Source organism: Gavialis gangeticus, unplaced genomic scaffold (genome assembly GCF_001723915.1).
Source record: "Gavialis gangeticus isolate Ggan-Ray unplaced genomic scaffold, GavGan_comp1, whole genome shotgun sequence".
In the NCBI taxonomy this organism is placed as follows: Eukaryota; Metazoa; Chordata; order Crocodylia; family Gavialidae; genus Gavialis; species Gavialis gangeticus.
The window spans coordinates 3,256,212-3,275,491 of NW_017728998.1; the positions used below are offsets into that span (position 1 = coordinate 3,256,212).

At 46.1% G+C, this 19,280-nt stretch overlaps 1 protein-coding gene across 1 annotated transcript in view; it reads right to left on the reverse strand.

Moving 5' to 3' along the window:
- ZC3H18 (zinc finger CCCH-type containing 18) overlaps window positions 1-19,280 on the reverse strand; it is a 72,198-nt gene that overhangs the window by 49,286 nt on the left and 3,632 nt on the right. Inside the window, exons 3-9 of the mRNA XM_019505407.1 lie at window positions 16,409-16,493; window positions 12,928-13,076; window positions 12,530-12,622; window positions 11,568-11,725; window positions 9,853-9,885; window positions 8,153-8,270; window positions 6,666-6,958 (exon numbers count right to left, since the gene is read on the reverse strand). Of these exons, the coding sequence (XP_019360952.1) occupies window positions 6,666-6,958; window positions 8,153-8,270; window positions 9,853-9,885; window positions 11,568-11,725; window positions 12,530-12,622; window positions 12,928-13,076; window positions 16,409-16,493 (929 nt within the window). The remainder of the gene's footprint in view (window positions 1-6,665; window positions 6,959-8,152; window positions 8,271-9,852; window positions 9,886-11,567; window positions 11,726-12,529; window positions 12,623-12,927; window positions 13,077-16,408; window positions 16,494-19,280) is intronic.

The window sequence follows — 19,280 nt, forward strand, 5'->3', positions numbered from 1 at the left end:
ATGTGTTACCTTAGGTTTTATATCTAGCACAGTAACAGGGATTAGGAGCTTTAACATCCTGTGGGTTGTATTGGCAGCTTCTCTTTTTTTTTTTTTTGCAAACCAAACTGCATCCAGATGATTTGAAAAACCTCATCCTTGAAGTGCTAACATTTCTGACTTGGGGAACATGACTGCCAAGATGAAGGAGATGTTTCAGTCCAAGGGAGAGCGAAGTCGAGTCACAGCTGGAAGGTTTTCTTCCAAACCACAGGAGACCGACTTCAAAATGAAGGGAAGAAGCTGCTTTCATTCTGGAGTATCTGACTCTCTTCCCAAGGACCAGATACCTATACCCAGGAGCTGGAATGTGCCTGGAGGACTGGACGTTTGACTCCTTAGATCAAAAGCTTGTGCTATGGGGGTACAAGGGCACGGTTACTCTGCCTCATTCTTTACAGTCATTTCATGAGAGCCGGCAAAAGGAATCTTTCTAGCAAGTCCAGCTTTTAAACAGCTACCAAGACAAAAATGTATTCCCTTAGATCTACCCTTAGTCACGCAAGCCAGAGGCAGAACCCCCCTTTACACACACACACAGGCTTTGCTTTTCACAGGCTTTGCTTTTTACTATGCAAGCAGAGGGCAAACCTGTCCAAGCAGCAAGCCTTTAAAGGGATGCTTTTTGCTACAGCCACTCAAGATGCAAACCCCAGCTCATTGTATCATTTACATAATAGGGTAAAATCCTGTTACCAGCTACAGTTAAATCCTTTTGCTGCATTTGAGATAATGCTTGCTGTTAACATACAGTCATGTTTGTTTTTTTATGGGGGGGAGGGACTAAAGGCAAACAGCTAAACAGATGTGGCTAATCAAGCTTTATCAGGAGCTAATTAGAAGAGCCAACAGTGATCAAAGACCATTAGAAAAAAGAATTAGCAATTCTTACCAAAAAAACCAGCTTTGCCAGTTTGCAAGAGCTGACATCTCTGGGTCCTGAATCACAGTCTGTTTAGATGGTGCCCCTCCCTTCCGGGATCAGCCCTGTTCACATGCTCTCCAGACACTAGGCAACCAGGTACATGTCGCAGGAAGGTTTAAATGTGCAATTCTACTGCTCCGGAACGTGCCCAATAAAATACCCTGATGAAAGTAACTTCCCTTTAGTGTCCCAAGTAGCCCCAAATTGTGTTAACTGGATCGCACAATTTCCTCCTTGAAGAAAGCACAAATCTTGTATCTGCCTCATTGGATCTGGATCTTCACAACATTCCCTGGCTGCAAGGTGCGTGCTGACTGCATGCCACGGTCGGATAAGGGTGTACAATACTTCCCGTTTTATTAACCGGTCACAACAGAATTTATGGAGTTTAAGGACCTACGTGAACTTACTTTTCTTTAAGGGAGTCACCACAACAGCCAATGCTGTCCACTCCTTCCCCAGCAAACCTCTGACTTCCTGCCTTATCTTTTGCAGCCCTTGAGTTAATACTTTCTCCCCGTCTCACTGCCCTTTCCTGGCAGATGCTGACCTTTGTCTCGATTGCACACACTTTTGTCATCTCGCACCTGGATGACAGCCGTGCAAGGTACCTTAGCACAAAGCCATCAAGGAGAACAATTCAGAGAGAAGAGTGTTTGAACCCATCTCTGAGCCAAGTGGGCTACCATGAGCTCATCAAATGTATTCTCTGCCCTCCTGGTTGTCCTTTCTGCTCTCCAAAGCTGCCTCTCTCACAGACCAGTGGTTTTTGACTTGTGGTCCGCACACTATGCCCAAGGGGTCCACAAAAGACGGTTATGATCAATCAAAAGTATGTGAATACCCACACTCAACCAAAGCTCTGGGATAAGGTCCCTAGCTAATGGGACAGGCTTCCTCAGCAATGAAGGATCACAGACCTCTCCACCCTCTCCAAACAGGCAACTCACCCCTTGGGGAAGAAGCACTCACTGCCTATAGCTGACCAGTACTGCCTTGCTCTTCCCCAAGAGCATTTCTCTGCTGTCTTGTACCCAACACATTGACAGCAAGCTCTTTGGGACAGAGACTGCCTTTCTGTTCAGTGCCTGTAAGCACTTAGCACTGAAGGGGTCCTGTTTCACAAGAGGAGAGCTCCCAGGCACTAGGATAACGCAACAAAGGAATGAACTGCTGAGCAGATCAGTTGTGTTGCTAAATCCCACTGAGATCTGCGGCAGGATGGAGAACCTATGCAGATCAGTTAGAAGAGTGGAGCATTTTAGAGAATCATAGACAGGCAGGGCTGGAAAGAACCTCAGGAGGTCACATCTAGTCTAACCCCCTGCTCAAAGCAGGACCAGCCCCAACTACATCATCCCAGCCAAGTCTTAAAAACCTCCAAGGATGGAGAGTCCATAACTTCTCTGGGTAGCCTGTTCCAGTGTTTTACTACCCTCCTAGCAAGACAGTTCACCTACTATCTAACCTAAACTTCCCTTGCTGCAACATCTGCCCTGTGCCTTAGCTGGTAGGAAGGCAAATATAAAAGGTAATCCAAGAAATGGGCAGAACTGCACTGGAGTGACCGCACTGGAGAAGCCTTCACAGAGTCGAATGAGTTTCACAGAACTCCTCTGATCCCCACCAAATGCTTTACATAACAGCGAGATACGCAGCAGTCCAAAGGCCAAGAGGGTATGAAGCCGGCGTTCTGCACCCAGCAAACACTCTGGCAGCCTCAGGCCTCCTTTCGAGATGGAGAATGCTGATCAAGTAATGCAGTTATCCCTCTCTCCGGTCACCAGAGCCGGTCCTTGCTCGTTCGGTGCTTAGTGCATGGACTGCCTAAGGCAGAAGGTGGGACTGTGCCAGCATTGCACTCACACTAATGTTTTGGAGGACTATTCCTCTTGCAAGCTGGGAATGGGAGAGGGGAGCGTAAATATATTTTTGAACCCATCCGCATTTAAAGCCTATATTAGAGGAGCCTGTCGAGTAGCCTCTCCTTGGAAAGGAAGAGAAAAGTTACAGCCAGCATCACCTGCGGGGAAGACTGTTGCAAGGAGGTCCCCCTTCAGTTCTGAGCAGATTTCTAGTCCTCAGACCAATCTACAATTTCCTGTTCCAGCAGAACTGAACCATTATTTTATAATGTCCTTGCTTCTTCAACTTGTCTTTCAACCTCCCAGTTACAGCCTATTTGTAGGCTTCTGGAGGTGGGGGAGAGAGCAGGAGACTCCAGTGTTAATGCACTGAAGGCTATTTACTTGCAACTACAGCTGCCCTGGGTACAACTGGAGCACTGATCCTTCATAGTTCAACAGCTGTTTAATACCTCCTGGCATGATTGCTGAAAGTCTGAGTTTTCAAAGGCCTTCTAAGGGGTCCACGAAAGGGGCCAGTCTCAAACAGGCTAAAAAGGATGGCTGTTCACATCCCAACTGAAGACACTGATCGTACAATGTACTGCGGTTGTGCATGGAATGCTGCCCAGCCACCGGTTGCATCAGGAAGTGCGTGCTCGCTTGGAACAACACCACCGCTTCGCATCATGCAGCCATGTGACGCAGGGAAGTACTGGATGTCATAAAGCCAAGAGCCACAGAAAGGCTGGAATTGCCAGCCATTGGGATCTGACAATTAGGGAAAGCAAATGAGGCTATAAATAGACTCCAAGAGGGCAGCATGACTTCCACTAACCTGCAGGCTTCTCCCTGGTAAACATGAATCAAATTCAAAAGAGGTTACACATTAAACAGAATTAGTAAGAGGCTTATTTCTAGAAGGCTAACACGCTAAAATAGAAGTCTTAGCTATAAATAGTGCCAAGTTACTCAGAGATAAGAAGGCAGAGAGTTGTGAGTCCCTGGCGGGTCACCATGCGACACCGGGTGAAGCTTGAACGGCCGGTACAAATCATCCTGGCTTGGAGACAATTTAGGAGGGACGCTGGGTCTGGAAAGGCAGAGCCAAAGCCATGCTTAAATGAGACAGCTGCAGGAAAGAGAAAGCACTGGGGGGGACGGGCTGCTGCCCTCAAGGGAAGAGTAACCCTGTTACTTCTCAGAGCTGGGCCTCTCTTTCTGGCAAACAGGACTTAAAGGAATTGCTTTTCATTTACTTTTTCTGCTTTGCTGCATCTCACTAGTGACAATTCCCGCCCCCTCACCACATAGTGCAGTGCACGTGGATGGATTAAGTGGGATTCTGACAACAGGACCTGGGGATCGGTCTTATTTTTAGATCACATTTTCCTCAACAGGAGTATCGTCTCCATTGGAAACAAAAAACATCCTCAATAGCTGTAAAAAATGCATCTTTTACTCCACCTCCCTCGTAGAGGCAGTGCTGGGCATCGTGACTGCACTTCATTTGAGTGCTTGCTTCATTTTCATTACTTTTACAATCTTGTCTCCAATGCTTGAAGGGTGCTTATGCCCAAAATCTTGCAAATAATTTGTTTTTGCAGAAATCTAGTTGGTCTAATAAAAGATAATCAATCACCTCTACGATGAGGTCCAATTCCTTTTGCCTCTAGACCCATACAGCTACAATGTGGATACCTGTCTCATTTGAGAGCACTTTTTTGTTATAAAACTTCCATGTCACGTACAATAGCAATCGCTCCGCCGTAGCATAAAAGCCCACCTGACCCCCAACAGCACAGGTTTTATGTTTTTAAGCCACCTATAAAATAAAGCCAACGTGAGCAGCTGCTCCTGGCTTCCTACAGCACCTTCACTTGAACTTGCACACATTACTTCTTGTACCAGCTAAGACTGGAGTGGATTTGAAATACTGGCTTTTCAACTAGTAGTTCTAGAAATAGCAGAATATCGAGCCAAAAAACAGCCAAACAGAGGAACTGTTCAGATGAGCAGTGTTTTCCATTAGGGGAAAGCAAGGCCATGAAAAACAAGAATTCTCCCTCCCTGTGCTTATCACAGGCAGACCCCAAGTATGAAGTTTGGTTTAGACATGCAAGATCCAGCTGTCAGATCACTGCGCTCCTGTTTAGGGGAACGGGCTGAACTGCACCCATGGAGCATGTGTGATCTCAGATTAAATGGGGAAAGGAGACTGAGCTGCCTTGTCTCCCAGTTCTCTACCGCCTCAGTCTTCAGACTGATATCAGTCATCACAGCTGGTGATATTTAGAGAAGCAAATCAACTTGCATCACTTCAGCCACCAAACAAGGATAGGAATCAAGAGCTGTCATCATGAAGTTGGTCTGAACGTGAACCTTAGCCGCAACTAAGATAACGGAGCTGCATGAATATCCCTTACTTAGAACAGAGTATTCAACTTGACAAATACGCCCAGGGTAGCACAGCCCTGGACCACTTCTTATACGTCTGGGTGGGGAGGAGGATCCCAAATGAAATGTCCTCCTGTTAGAAAACAGGCTTTCATCAAAAATCAAAATTTCCCAAATCAGGGGAATCCAAGCGAAAGGGTTAAATTCTAGGTCTGATGAACATTAATCCCTGCACCCACCTGAAGTACATGGGAGTGCTAGTTCTCCCAGACCTCTTCTCTGTGATGGGACCAGTCCCAGAGCATCTTTCTATGATGCGGTGTCCTTCCCCATCGCCCCCACCTCTCCTTCCCATGGCCAAGAGGCACTAGAGTGACTCAGTAGCCACCAAGAGAGACTACCACATCTCAAAGACCACTTAGTTCTGAGTTCTTCGTGACCCCTATTTCCCCATGCTGCTTGGCCAGATTCCATCTCCTATTAATACCTCCTCATTTCTAAATCCCAAGGTTTTTCTTCTGACCTCTGCATTCAGCAAGCAGCTTTGCCATCTCAACATTTCCCACCCCCAATTCCGGGAAAAACAAAAATAAAGATGGTGCAACAGCAGGATTTCCAATGTGCTGCAAATGCCATTTTCCAGTCAGCTTCAATATATACAGGGGTTCATAATTAATCCAAATGCACCTGGAAGTTACTGTGGGCACGTATCACCTAACTGACCCGCAGGGAAGCAGAGGCATGGGAACTGCAGACCAGATCAGCTCTTTGCTCTACCTAGTCCACTATTCTGTCCATCTGTGACCAGTGCTGGAGATTTTGGAGGAAGGTGAAAGGAGCCTGCCAGTCAGCAAGTCTGAATGACCTGCCCTACATTGAAATCTCATCCTCACTTATAGTCAAAATTGCTTTAAGCCCTGAAGCTTGAGGCTCTAGAGCCTCTCCAAGCCCCACTCACTTCTTAGCATTAGCTCACTATATAAATACCTAGTCCATCCTTGAATTTTGCCACGACAGTGACTTGCCAAATCCATAGAAGTCAGTATTGGGCACAGAGCTACAACTCAGGTGTCCTGCTTATGAGTCCTGCACTCAGACATCTGGATTCCCAAGACACACACATTAGCATCATGCCGGATTCTGCAGCTTGGAGAAGGCCAGACCTCTCACAGGGGCAAAGTAAAAGACATGCAAAATCCTACAACAGGAAGCTTAACCTGTCTGCTCTACTCGCAGCCAGCTGCTGCAAAGTCCCCCAAAACACTTGTTGCGTTTTAGCTCCACTTAGTGGCCAGCAAGCTTCATTTGAACTGCACGTTCCCAGTGATCAGTGCACTTGCACTGCTCCTCCTCAGAGCAGTACGAACCAGAAAAGCATGGCTTCCTGCCTGCTCACAGGGTGCTCTTTGCTTAATACCCCACAGGTAGAAAGGCACAATAAGGGAGAGCCAAGCACATACCTTGGTAGCTGCGGTGACCGAGGTTTGGGTTTTTCTTTCTCCTTCTCCCGCTCCCTCTCTCTGTCCCGGTCCCGGTCGCGGTCTCGATGCTGCCTGTCTTTCTCGTCCCTCTTGATGCGCTCCCTCTCACGTTCCCACTCGTCTTTCCTCCGCTGGCGCTCCTTGTCGCGCTCCCGCTCGCGCTCCCTTTCTCGCTCCCGCTGCCGTCGCTCCCTCTCCCGCTCGCGCTCCCGTTCCCGCTCACGCTCGCGCTGTCTGTTCTCTCTTTCCCTTTCCCGCTCTCGCTCTCTTTCCTTGCAAAAAAAGAAAGAGACAGGATAACATTTCTGTACCACTTCCGCAAGTGCATTACCTCCAAACAAGGTTTTGAAGTCTTGGATTAGACACCATTATCCCAGCTCCCCTAGTTACGACACGACATTGGGAGGGGGGAATGGAGCCTGTGCACCATGTTTCAGGATCAGCAAGAAGAACTGTAAGAACATGCAGCATTAGATTCACCCCCACTATAACTTCACCAAAGGCAACAGGCACCCAGGGTGAATCTGGTTCAACCTTTATCCCTTGAGAACCAACACCACCAGGTACGTGGCTGTTCAGAAATGTTTGTGAAAAGACCCTCTGAGCACATTGCTAATCTGTCATATTATAACTATGAATTTTGCAAGTAATTGCAAGAATTGATACTGCGCCATAAAAAGCAGCAGCAAAGACAGGCCACTGTCTGAGCATCACTTCTGAAGAGTCTTACAACTACCAGTAAACAAATTAACTGCTCTCTTCTGCCACCGCAAATCTGAGTGTTCAGCAAAATTAGTCCTTCTAAGGCACTGCAACAAAGCTTTACTGCCTTTCCACATATCAAGGACCGTTTTCAATAGAATACTCAGCTTTCCCTCTTGCGTGCAATAATACAACCCGAGGAGACTGCATCTGGTGCTCTCTCTAGAGTCTACTGTTCTCCCTCTTCCCACTGAATCAACCACCATATGAGATTCCAAAACAAAATGTGCAGTAAGTCTCAAATACCCATTTATCTCAGTGAAAGTCCACTAGTATACATGATGGCAGAGATGCCTAGCTCTAACACTCTCATATAGCCTGGTCTTCATTTAAAACCTTCCTTTGGTTCAACCTCCAAAATGCTATGCATGTCAAGTCAAATGTCTTAAAAAAAAAAAAAAAAAAAAAAAGACAGCTAACACCTGCTGCTGGGTGCAGCAGTGAGTTTTGCTTTATTGAAGAGAAAGATCATCAACTCATCAGGACAGGCCTGTTTGACCGTCTTGTCTGGCACACTGTACATTGCCAGTGCTCAAAAAGTCAAGACTGAATAATTGGAGGTAACCAAACCATGATGCATACAAGACAAGAGGGGGAGGTAGAGAAACCAACAGATTTTGATATAACATACTGGAAATGAAGTTGAATGGACTCCTAAATCAGCCAGAGGAGGAAAGTTTAGACAGGCGGATTACCTTACTTACTCTGTAGTTACGATATGGGTCGGGGTCTGTATACTGAACCCTGAAGTTCTCATATTGCCCACCACGCCAGAACCGTTCTATATCATAATCGTAATACGGATCTGTATAGGGATCAAGCCTGCAATGACAAGCACAGGAAAGTTAGATGGGTAAATCTCACCTGCACACTGCACTTACGATGAAGATGCTACACAGCCTAGATCAGGTGTGCACGCTCACATACCAAGAGGGAAAACCATGTTCAAGAGTACTCCCTGCCTAAAATGGCTTATTTGCTCTGTATTTTGGCAGGGGCACAGAAGTCTTCCTTTTAAATATTACAGTAAAATGAAAACTTTAGAACAGGCACAAAAGCTGCAGTTCTGATGAAGAAGACACAAAGGAACTCCACAGGCCAAATGTAATCTATTCAACTGGGGTAAATCTGGAGAAATCTAGAGAAAATTTCTGGCCCATCTATTTGGACTTTTGTGCAGTTTCTCCTCAGTGCATGCATGTGGCGCCTATCAAGGACCATATAGACATCAGAAGTAGAATAGGCCTTAATCTTCTACTGTTGTGTCAGTGGGCTGAGCGCATAGCACTTGGGAATGAACAGGCATTTTTGCAGAGTTTTCTACTAGGGGATAAAAATGCAGTCCCTGACAGCACTTTCCTAAATGTTTGAGGTCATAATGCAGATACTGGAACATGGCAGTTTGGATTTTCCAACTGAAAAAGTATCATGGTTCCACTGGGAACACATTCACATGCACTGCATACATGCATAACTGTGGAGGTGTGCAAGAGGATGATCTTTTGGGGTATGAGTCCAAAAGCCTCCAAAACCTCCCCTGTGAGAAGGTTTTTACTAACACTACTTAATGCAATTTTTCAGCATGTGCCCAACAACAACTAATCCCTGCCAACCAGATGGGATGGGGGGTGGGGGACGCATAATACCCACTTTACACAGACAAGGAAAAGGGTATGGAGCTCCAGTAACTTCCAAGGCCACAGAAGGAGCTACTGGCAGAGCCAAGATTGGAAATCAAAGACTCCTTTCTTCAGTATCCCACATGGAGGTAGGAAGAATAAGAGTGTTCCCATTTAAAAATAGACGTTACAAGAAATCTAAGGAAGGATGAAAGTCAACTGTTGTACTGGAAGCTATGGCAGCACATGGATTTCAGTACTTTTATGTGGCTTAAGATTTCCACTTTTCTGCTTGACGTGATATTCAAGGCAATAGTAAAAGGACAAAGGTGATTCCTAGATACTGATGATTTAATAGAGGCATGAATTACCAGGACCATGCCAGGTGACAAATGCAATTCTAGGTCTTAGACCATTAGCAGGAATGGGTTCAGTGACTCTAGGTGTTCAAAACTGCAAACTACTGCAAGACAGAAGTTCTTACTTTTCATTCCACCCTCAACCCCAAACTCCCTCCTCCCTTCCTGTAATACCCATTTGTCTGTCTGTATAATTTCATTTGTGAAAACAGGCACAACTGCTGTGCCTTCTAAGTGTATTTAAGTAAGTAAGAGGCTAACTTAATTGAAAAACCTATTTCCAAACGTAGTGGAATCCAATCTAAAACGTGCACACCACCCATTACTGGGACAACCATCTGTAGCCAAGGAAGTTTTAAGTACAATGGAAGAAAACAGGGTATTTTCTTACAGCTGGTACAGTACTGAAAGCAAAGACCTGCTTACCCATAGTTAATGTTTTCTTTGATGTCCGCCTCCCTATAGTTTTCCAAAAAAGAAAGAGGGATTTATGAACTATTTTGTCATTTCCATCTGTCACAAGACAAGCAATATCATTATCTGAAACACCAATGGTTAATATTTGCTGCGAGATGCCACTCATCTCGTACAATGAATATAAAGGTGAAAAATCAGATGTTTTTCAACTTTAAAAATGAATGGCTTGACTATGAATTTGCATGTTATTTCCTATTGCATTCTCTTCCTGAGGACTTTGATGGTCCCCTTTTTAAACACTTGACTCATTTTAGTTTTTAGTACTTTGGCTTGGTTCCAGAAGTTAAGCATGCGCTATGCAAGGAGAGCTCAGCACCCACAAAACAGAGCTCTGACCTCAAGCAGAGCTTCTGGGCACTACAGCAATATAGAAAAATAAGTCACCCAAATGCTTATTTAGGACAGGAGATTTATACTGTGTTAAGAACAGCAAAACTGTCAACCCAGACCTTGAATACATGACACACTGTTACACATGAGGTACAGTCAACCTGCAAAATATTAGCGAGAAAGCAAAAAGGTGCACTGGCAAGATTTTTCAGAGGAGGATGAGAGCAAGGCCCAGAGTGACCAGTGTTAGGTTTTACTCTATAAGCAGAAATTTACAGAATTAGTTGCAGGACTTCTTCCCTGGTAAAATGGAAGAAAGGGTGTTCAGTTTGAGTCCTGAGCCAATCTAAGCTTAGGGAGCCAAGTTTAGCTTGCCTCTCTTCGGTTTCCATTTCTTTCCCAACTCAGACAAGGGACATTCAAAATAGCTGGAACCAAGGCTCGAAAATTCACTGCCCTATAGCGTGGAGGAATCTTTCCATGGCATGCATATATGCATGGTGGGGGTGTGGGGAGGTGGAGAAACAGGAGGCTCACCCATCAGCTCCTACAGAATGTAAGGACATTTTTTTTTTATAATTACATTACTTGTTTTTATAGCTACTAAAAATCCTCCCTAAAGTGACTGCTTCCAGTCACCCAAGCGGAGTCAGACCGAGGTCTCCATCACTCCTGCTGACTTTACGGCACGCTTGGAGCCTCAGGCTTCACCTACTTCCCTTTGTATGGAGACCTACCCCTACAGGGAGTCTCAACTGTGAATAGGTTAAACCTCTTGGCTAAAGTCCTAACAAGTGCTTTATCTAGGACCAGCAGCACAGAGTGTGGTCCACACCCAAAGCCTATCTGTGACAACAGAACTCCCCAGGGCAGAACAACTCCACCCCTTGTGTGGGCACGGTTTCTACTGTCACCCCACAGCCAGAACATTTTCCCTGCTGGTGGTACAGCTGCTGAAGCACAGCCACCAAAAGCATATAGGCATGCAGATACTAGGAGCTGACACCTTCTCTGTGCCGCCAGACCAGGTAAGTGTGCGTTCAGCTTGAGGAACAGGGCTAAAACACTTGAAGGAAAAACTGGTGTTAACCTGGAACTACTCAGAGGCACCTCAAAAGGAACAGTGGAGCCAGGTTTTTTGCCTGTGGTGTTTCAGCTGCTGTCACACAAGCTAGTGTGATTCTCAGAGCTGTATGTACTGCAGAGCTTGAAGGAGAAAGTCAGACTTGGCCATAGCACCAATGTGTTTGGATTTGATCAAGAACACAGGCTGGGGTCATTTCCCACCCCTCCACTCCAAAAAGAAAGATGGCAAGCACAAAGTGGGCTCTTACGCTGGATCTCGGACGTCTCTTGTGATGCGATAGTTCCAGTCCCGGAAAAATTCATTCTCCTTGTCGAATTCCCGCTCATCCTCTCCAATGGTCACTGTAAACCGCTTCTCCTCAAAATCTGGCTCCTGTTCTTTTCTCATAGTTGCCTTTTTTAACACCTGCCACAATGCAAAGTATAAAAGCATGCTGAAGGAGGAACTTCAGGGCACAGAGAACAAGTGTTAGCATGCTGACAGCACCACCCCAGTCAGAAGGGACCTGCTCAAAAGTAACCCTCCCTCTGCTGCTCAGTCCCCTAAAGATGCAGGATGTCGATGTTTTCCAGGACCAGGATATGTACACTTTATTATTTTGTGAGCTCAAATGATGGATCAGACAGGGAGACTGGTGCGATCACCGAAAAGCTCTTGGAAACTTAAACCAATGCCTCTGTAGATGAACACTGTGAGCTTTATGATGCAAGTACCACAGGGGGGCTTACACAAGGGGAAGGGGGGCACAAAAACTCACTGGACCTGCTGAGAAACAGGCAAATAGTAGAAGTGGGGGTTGACTTTGGTAAGCCTTGAATTGTGCATGAGTTCTCTCTTCTAGCTGATGTTGATAGGGAAAAAAAATCTGCTGGATGCCAGCTCTTCGTGGTCAGAAGAGTGATGTGGGGTACAATATAAAGAGGACAGTTGGAGTAAAGGGCTTCCCGAAAAGACAATGCATAAAAAAAAATGTTCATGGCTTTCATCAACAGGAAAAATCTTGCACATTTCAAAACTAAAACAGACCATATGAGGCACTATGCCCTCAACCTTCTTTACACCGTCTCCAAAGAGGTGAGAGAATAGAGCAACAAGAAAGAAAGTCCTTCTCAGTGGCTCCGAATACATCAGCCATCGTTTCGCCACTGAGGAAACAGAGACCTGCTGGCTTGAGAGACAGACCACGTATTGCAGAAGGAGCAGTTATACCTCTTTAGCATGCCGGAGCCCTCTTTCCCAGGCACTTTCTGTTGGAGGGTCTGGAGGGGGTGGAGGTAAAATTTCATCTGCTACTGGCCCACCCTGTTAGAAGAAAAGAACAAGTGGGAATATGAGACATCTGCAAACATTAGCACAGGCTGTCCCACAGAACTCTGTGAACACCCTAAATCCAGGGCAGACATGAGAAGTTATGGCCATTTATTGGTGGTTTCACAACATATAAACCGCCTTCTTAAAATGAGCCTATCCCACAGGCCTGTTTCATTTTGCTATACTACAGGCCAACTTAGTAAACCCTTCAGCCCCTGTAGAACAGGTGCAGATCAATTCAAGCAAAAAAAAAAAAAGAGCAGCCTCTCCGAATGTGTAAACTGCTGCGTTCATACCCAAGGGTTGGCCGGCATCAGTGGGTGAGGGCCGATGGGAGGTGCGCCGTTGGGGGAGAAGGGGTCTGGTTTGGAGATCAAGGAGTAGTTCCCTTTGTCATTCACACCAGGATGGATAAACCTACAGTTCATTCCCCAAGTGCAGTGACCTGTAGTGAAAACAAAGTCCAGTTAAAGGCTCCTGCACAGAATAGTTGAACACCTCAAGATGACAACATCTACTGCAGCTGCAGAGCTATCCAAAGTCCCAGGGGATAACACTGCAAGACCTTTTCTCTCTCTCTCTAACTCCCTTTAGGAAAGAATTCAACTGCAATACTAGATAAAATGAAAGGGAAGAATCTTGTTTTGGCAGGTTATAAGAGATTTATACATGAAAAACTACCCAGTGAATTCTGCATCTCTGTTTCACACAAAAAAACTTGGAGCTGGAACTCTGTGATAGATCCAAATGACAAGACCTGAAAAGAAGTGTAAAAGCAGCAATTCAAATCAAATACGCAGCCCTGTGGTGCATATAATTGGGGTTCCTTTATTCAATCAGTTCTGTGCACTTGTCAGAAAGTAACAGGAGAGGAGACCTTTTTGGGTGGGTGAGGGGGGGCAGGAAGAAGAGGGGGATGACAATGCTCAGGCCATTACAGTTCGTTAGTTGAAAGTGTCATACCTTGCCGAAGGGGGGTGGGAACTCAGGTGTTTATAACAGGACACAGAGATAGTTTGTGCCTTTGGATTTAGCCCAGGTCAGTAGGTGACAATACGTGTCTTTCCCTGTGGCAGCTGGCATGAAGTCAGATGCTGTGATGCAAAGACCTGGTAGAAACCCTATGGAGACCCAAGCCCACCATTCTCTGATGCAAACGCTGAAAGTGATTAGGCCACTGAAAATTAAATTGCACTCATCCCTACAAGTGATTCCCTCCAAGGCAGGGGTGAGACTTTAGAGTTGCATCCAGATGACTGCATGCAGCGCATGGCACCGCAGACGCATCTGTGGTGCCACATACTGCATGTTCAGCTGTTTTCCGTGCTGCAAGGGATATCTAGGGGTCAAAAAAAACCCGCAAGAAAAAAAAAGTGGACCAATGCACACAACGGCAGCATGAGCTGCTCAAAGCTGGAGCCTGGCCAGCTGGAGCTGCACTCTACTCTGCCACCACTGCAGCCCCATGAGGCCCCCAGCACCCCAGGTAAGGCTGCTGGGGCCAGCCCAGTACTGGCCCCAGCCTCTCCTACCCCACCCGGGGTAACCTACTGCACACCAGAACACGCGTGGCACAGGTGTTCCCCAGGGACAGCTAGTGGTGTGCCACCACTGCTAGTTGTCCCCAGGGAACCAAACATCCACATATGTCTGGACGCAGCCTAGGAGGGCAACATTTGGAGCAAAGTTATATTGCCACTACCCACATGCATCTATTCTGCGTGACGAGAGACAGCCCAGGAGACAGAATGCCTCTCCACCTTTCAGAGCACCGTGGCAACAGCAAGCTTTTGTACTCCCTGTTCTCTGTGTAATTTAACCAGTTATTCAGGACTTGCGTGAATACCAGAAGTGTTAACAGATCTCCTTACAGAACTCTTAAAAAACAGACCAGTCACCAAGAAAAAATATTATGCAAATACTTCCAGTAAAATATTTGACAGCTGACCACTGGAACTGTTAATAAAAAGAATCAAGGGAGATGCTTCCTGTTTCTGATTTAAATATGCCAAATGCAGCAGTTTTTTAATTACTCCTGGCAATTAAGAAACTTTTGTGTGCATGCCAGGACAGCTGCTAATCATGCCATTTGCACTATTTCACAGAAGCAGTCACATCCAAAGTGAACCAGGGTGGTTATGAGACACTATTTTCAAACCTATTTCTAAGGAACAACCCAGCTATATCCCAGCAATGCCAGCCAGCAGCCAACCTGCTTCTACAGATCTCTCGCAAGGTGGAAAGAAAGCAGGAGCCTCCTGCACCCAGTGGAAGCTGAAATCCAAGGAATGTACCTGCGGCAAAACAGCTCGGCATGATGCAGGCTGAACTTTGACACATGGGCACAAGGTAAGTGATCAAAATAATTCCATGAAGCATGGGAGGACAGACACATTAAACATTACCGAGAATGAAGGAAGAGACTGTGCTTGCTGAAGAAAACATGCACCACATTCAAAGAAAGGCATAAGTCCCACCCAGCCACGTCACTACCGGATTCATGCCAAGAGGCATGTGAAGAACAATTAGACACAGGAAACCTTCCAGGAAAAGAGGTGAGCTAAGCCAAATGCTCATCTCTTTGGAAAACCCCATCCCGATTCCCTGTGTAGTTTTTACTAACTGAGCAGTGACCCAATGGCTTCTGATCATCTCTCTCTTTAGCTGTATGTTTAATAGCAACAGCAAATTAAAAAAAGGACCTGATTCAGTTTTAGTGTACTTGAATCCTAATCTTTACATTAAAAAAAGGGGGGAGGGTAGCAGGGGAAACTCTTTTAATATTCCCCTTCAGGTTTTATAATGGGAATGTGTTAATACAGTGTTAAGTTTTGTTCAGATCATCTCTGGGATTATTTGAAATCAAAAGTTAAGAGAAATCAAGAAGAGGGGGAAGGCACAATTCTTTTTAATGCAAAGCCAAAAGACCCTAAATCTGTTTAATGAAGGTTACACTGTTATCTGCTTTAAATAGGTCTCCATTTCTGAGTCTCTACCCAGAACAGCATCCCTAAATCAGAGGATTTTTCCAGCCAGCTGCCAATCCCAGGGGCCTACACTATACAGAGTGCCATTCCTCACCCAATCAGACCTGATGTCAAGCTACCTTTGGGCTGCTCTGGAATTTGTGGCTTTCCATTCATATCAACTGCACCTCTACACAGCCAAGCCAGACTCATATCAACAGATGCACACCAGAAAATGTCTGTCGAAGCAGCCATGCCGAGAAGAAAGGAACATGACATGCCCAGTTACTATTTTCAGGGAAACTCATCAATTCCAGACTTAGTCTCCGTAAGAGGTCTTTCAGTAAAGGTCTCTCAAGGGAAGAAACTGAACCCTATTGTTTGGGATTTAAAAGCAGCACTTTGGATACTGGACTGGAGGGAACAATTCTCTTCTGGCTGGGTGCCGATGAGACGTAGCCTAAGGAGTGTTTTTCCATTCCCAAATTAGTATGGTATAGCATTTTAACAGCAGCTTAAGCAATATTTGATTATCAGAGTTGACAGCTTGAGGTTCTTCTTTCAAGCTGCCAGAAAACACCAGCAGTTTTCTTTTCATTTGCTGCAAGCAAAGCATGCCACAGCTAAGGCAGAGCAGTTTGTACGCATTTTGCATGCTGGCAGTTTGTGAATCTACCCAGGAAAAGAAAGACGATACTGAGGGATGTCTGGGACACTGAGCATCATATGACCTGCAGTCTTGCAGCTGCACACTGAACAAGAGGAGTTACAGAGTGCCTGGTCTACTCCCAGGGATGCAGTATATTGTTACCTTTCATAAAGAACCGGCAGGTGGGACGTGGCCTCACTTTTCTATCATTGGGATCTTTAACTTCGCCTTCCTCCAGATCATCATCCTGAGAAAGGAAGAAAAAGATGCTTAAGTCAGTCAGGTCACCATGACAACCCCCCCCCCCCCCAGCTTTCCTCAAACCATACCCACAATAAATTCAAAACAAGTAAATATCAAAGGCATTGAGAATGGATCCTGGACAAGATGTCATGGAAATTAAGTTTGAAGCTGTGGTACTACAACTGTGTGGAAGGAGGGTATCAGCTCTATAATTTATGGAGGACAGTGGGCACTGGATGCAGTAAGTGCAGCTTGGTACTATAACATAGATAAGGCTTCAGATTTAAGCTGCAGCTTTTTAAGTAATGTATGCTTTAGTTAACCGAGACAAACCCCTGAATGGGCACTCATACATCATACCAATTTACCTTCCATTAGTCTATCAACCTAAAAACCCCCCCTCCTCCTTTTTTTAAAAAAAAAAAAAAACAACGCAACTTGTGGACACAGACAAGGTCTGAAAGCATGACTGATGGGGAGATGCACAGCATCTGTATTGGATCTCCATATTAAGGTCTGAAGGATAATGCATGTTGTAATAACCATTAAAAACTGCCTCTTTACAGCATATAGATGACAGAATCTCATGAACAGCTTTCAGCAAGGAAGCTGTATCTATTGCTTTGGAAAGTCCCAGTGGCAGCAGTTAAATAAAAAGGTAAGGGTGGGGGGTGTTAACATTCTACTCAGGAGTTGATCATTGCATATAAGCGACTGGATGTAAACTGAGAGCTACGACCCAGCACAATGCACTCGGAAATCTCCTGTGGAAGATTGAGCATGCGAGAGCTCTCTGGGACTGCCTTCATAATCTGTCATAGCAGAAGACCAGACATCAGAATATAATCTATGAAATTAAATACATGTGCACAGTACCAGCTACACATAGCTTCAGAGGACAGGCCTTTGTCTGTATTCTCCCAGAGGAAATCCTTACTGAGAAAGCTCTTGCCCACTTGATTGTGGCAGGTTTGGAAGGTCAAAGGAAGTTTAAATAGAGTGAATTGATGGTGGCAAGTGCTGCAGGGGCACAAGGCACTTGCACCCTCAAGAAGCTCTTCAACCTCCAAGGCCGTGTAGTATTGCCCCCTCATCTGCCTCAGCTTTCTTCCCCAGGAGGCACAAACATTTTCAGGGTGGACCACATGGCAACAGAGAGATCATCTGGTGGATCCATTCCCTCCCAGTAGGGAGAAGAACATCCCTGCGGCAACAACTGCAATTGCTTATATGGAAAAAGTTGTGTTGGGAAAAAGTTTTATGCCTTTGTATCAAGTTAGCAACTAGAAAGGGGAATTCGTGGGCCAGCTGGAAATAAACAGCGGATCTGCGGAGAGGTGGGTTAACAACTGATTCTGCTATATTCCTGCTGAAATCCAATACAAGGCAAGCTCTCCTGAGTAAGGGTTCATTTCTGAGGTGCCAACAGAGGGCATACACACATTTAAAATAAGCCTTGCTGCTAACTTGTTCCTAAAACCTAAAAATGTGTGCAGAGTAAAAATGTAGACCTTAAATGCTCCTGAGGACATCATCATCTTGTCCCTGCCTGAGCAGGAATTATTTTGTTTTTAAACTCTAAAATCAGCAGCTGCAGGGATCGTGTCTCTGCCCTTCCTCACCCCCCACATTGCTTGTAGAAAGTCCAGCACCATCAAGTCTCTCACCCCATCCTAGTTAAAAAACTAGGCGACTGTGGCATCGATGCCTACACAGTCAGATGGATTGCAGATTGGCTGAGGGGTCGCACTCAGAGGGTAGTGGTGGATGGGTCATATTCAACCTGGGGGGAGGTGGGTAGCGGAGTCCCCCAGGGCTCGGTCCTGGGGCCTGCGCTGTTCAATTTCTTCATCAGCGATCTGGATGATGGGGTGGAAAGTAACCTGTTTAAATTCGCTGATGACACCAAAATCTGGGGGGAGGTGAGCACGCTAGCAGGGAGGGAGAGATTGCAGAGGGATCTGGATAGGTTACAGGGGTGGGCTAACAGGAACAGGATGCGTTTTAACATGGACAAGTGCAGGGTGCTGCATTTGGGCAGTAGGAACCAGCAGCACACTTACACAATGGGGAACTCCTTACTCGAGAGCACGGAGGCAGAAAGGGATCTTGGAGTCATTATTGACTCCAAGATGAACATGGGCCGACAATGCGAGGTCATGGTTGGCAGGGCTAACCGGACCTTGTCGTGCATCCACAGGTGCATCTCGAGTAGAGCCAAGGAGGTGATCCTCCCCCTCTACGCGACGCTGGTCAGGCCACAGCTGGAGTATTGTGTCCAGTTCTGTGCGCCCCATTTCAAGAGGGATGTGGACAACATGGAGAGGGTCCAGAGGAGGGCCACCCGCATGATCCAGGGACAACAGGGCAGACCCTACAGTGAGAGACTGCGGGACCTGAACCTATTCAGCCTCCACAAGAGAAGGCTAAGGGGGGACCTGGTGACTGTCTATAGACTCACTAGGGGGGACCAGAGGGGTTTGGGGGAGACGCTGTTTCCCCTAGCGCCCGCTGGCATAACAAGGAGTAATGGGCACAAGCTGATGGAGAGGAGGTATAGATTGGACATCCGCAAAAACTACTTCACGGTTAGGGCGGCTAGGAGCTGGAACCAACTTCCAAGGGAAGTGGTGCTGGCCCCTACCCTGGGGGTCTTTAAGAAGAGGCTGGATGCCTACCTGGCTGGACTCGTTTGAGTCCCGTTTCTCTTTTTGGGGTTTTTTGTTGTTCTCCCGCCCTGGCGGGGGGTCGGGCTAGAAGATCTACTAGGTCCCTTCCGACCCTTAATCTA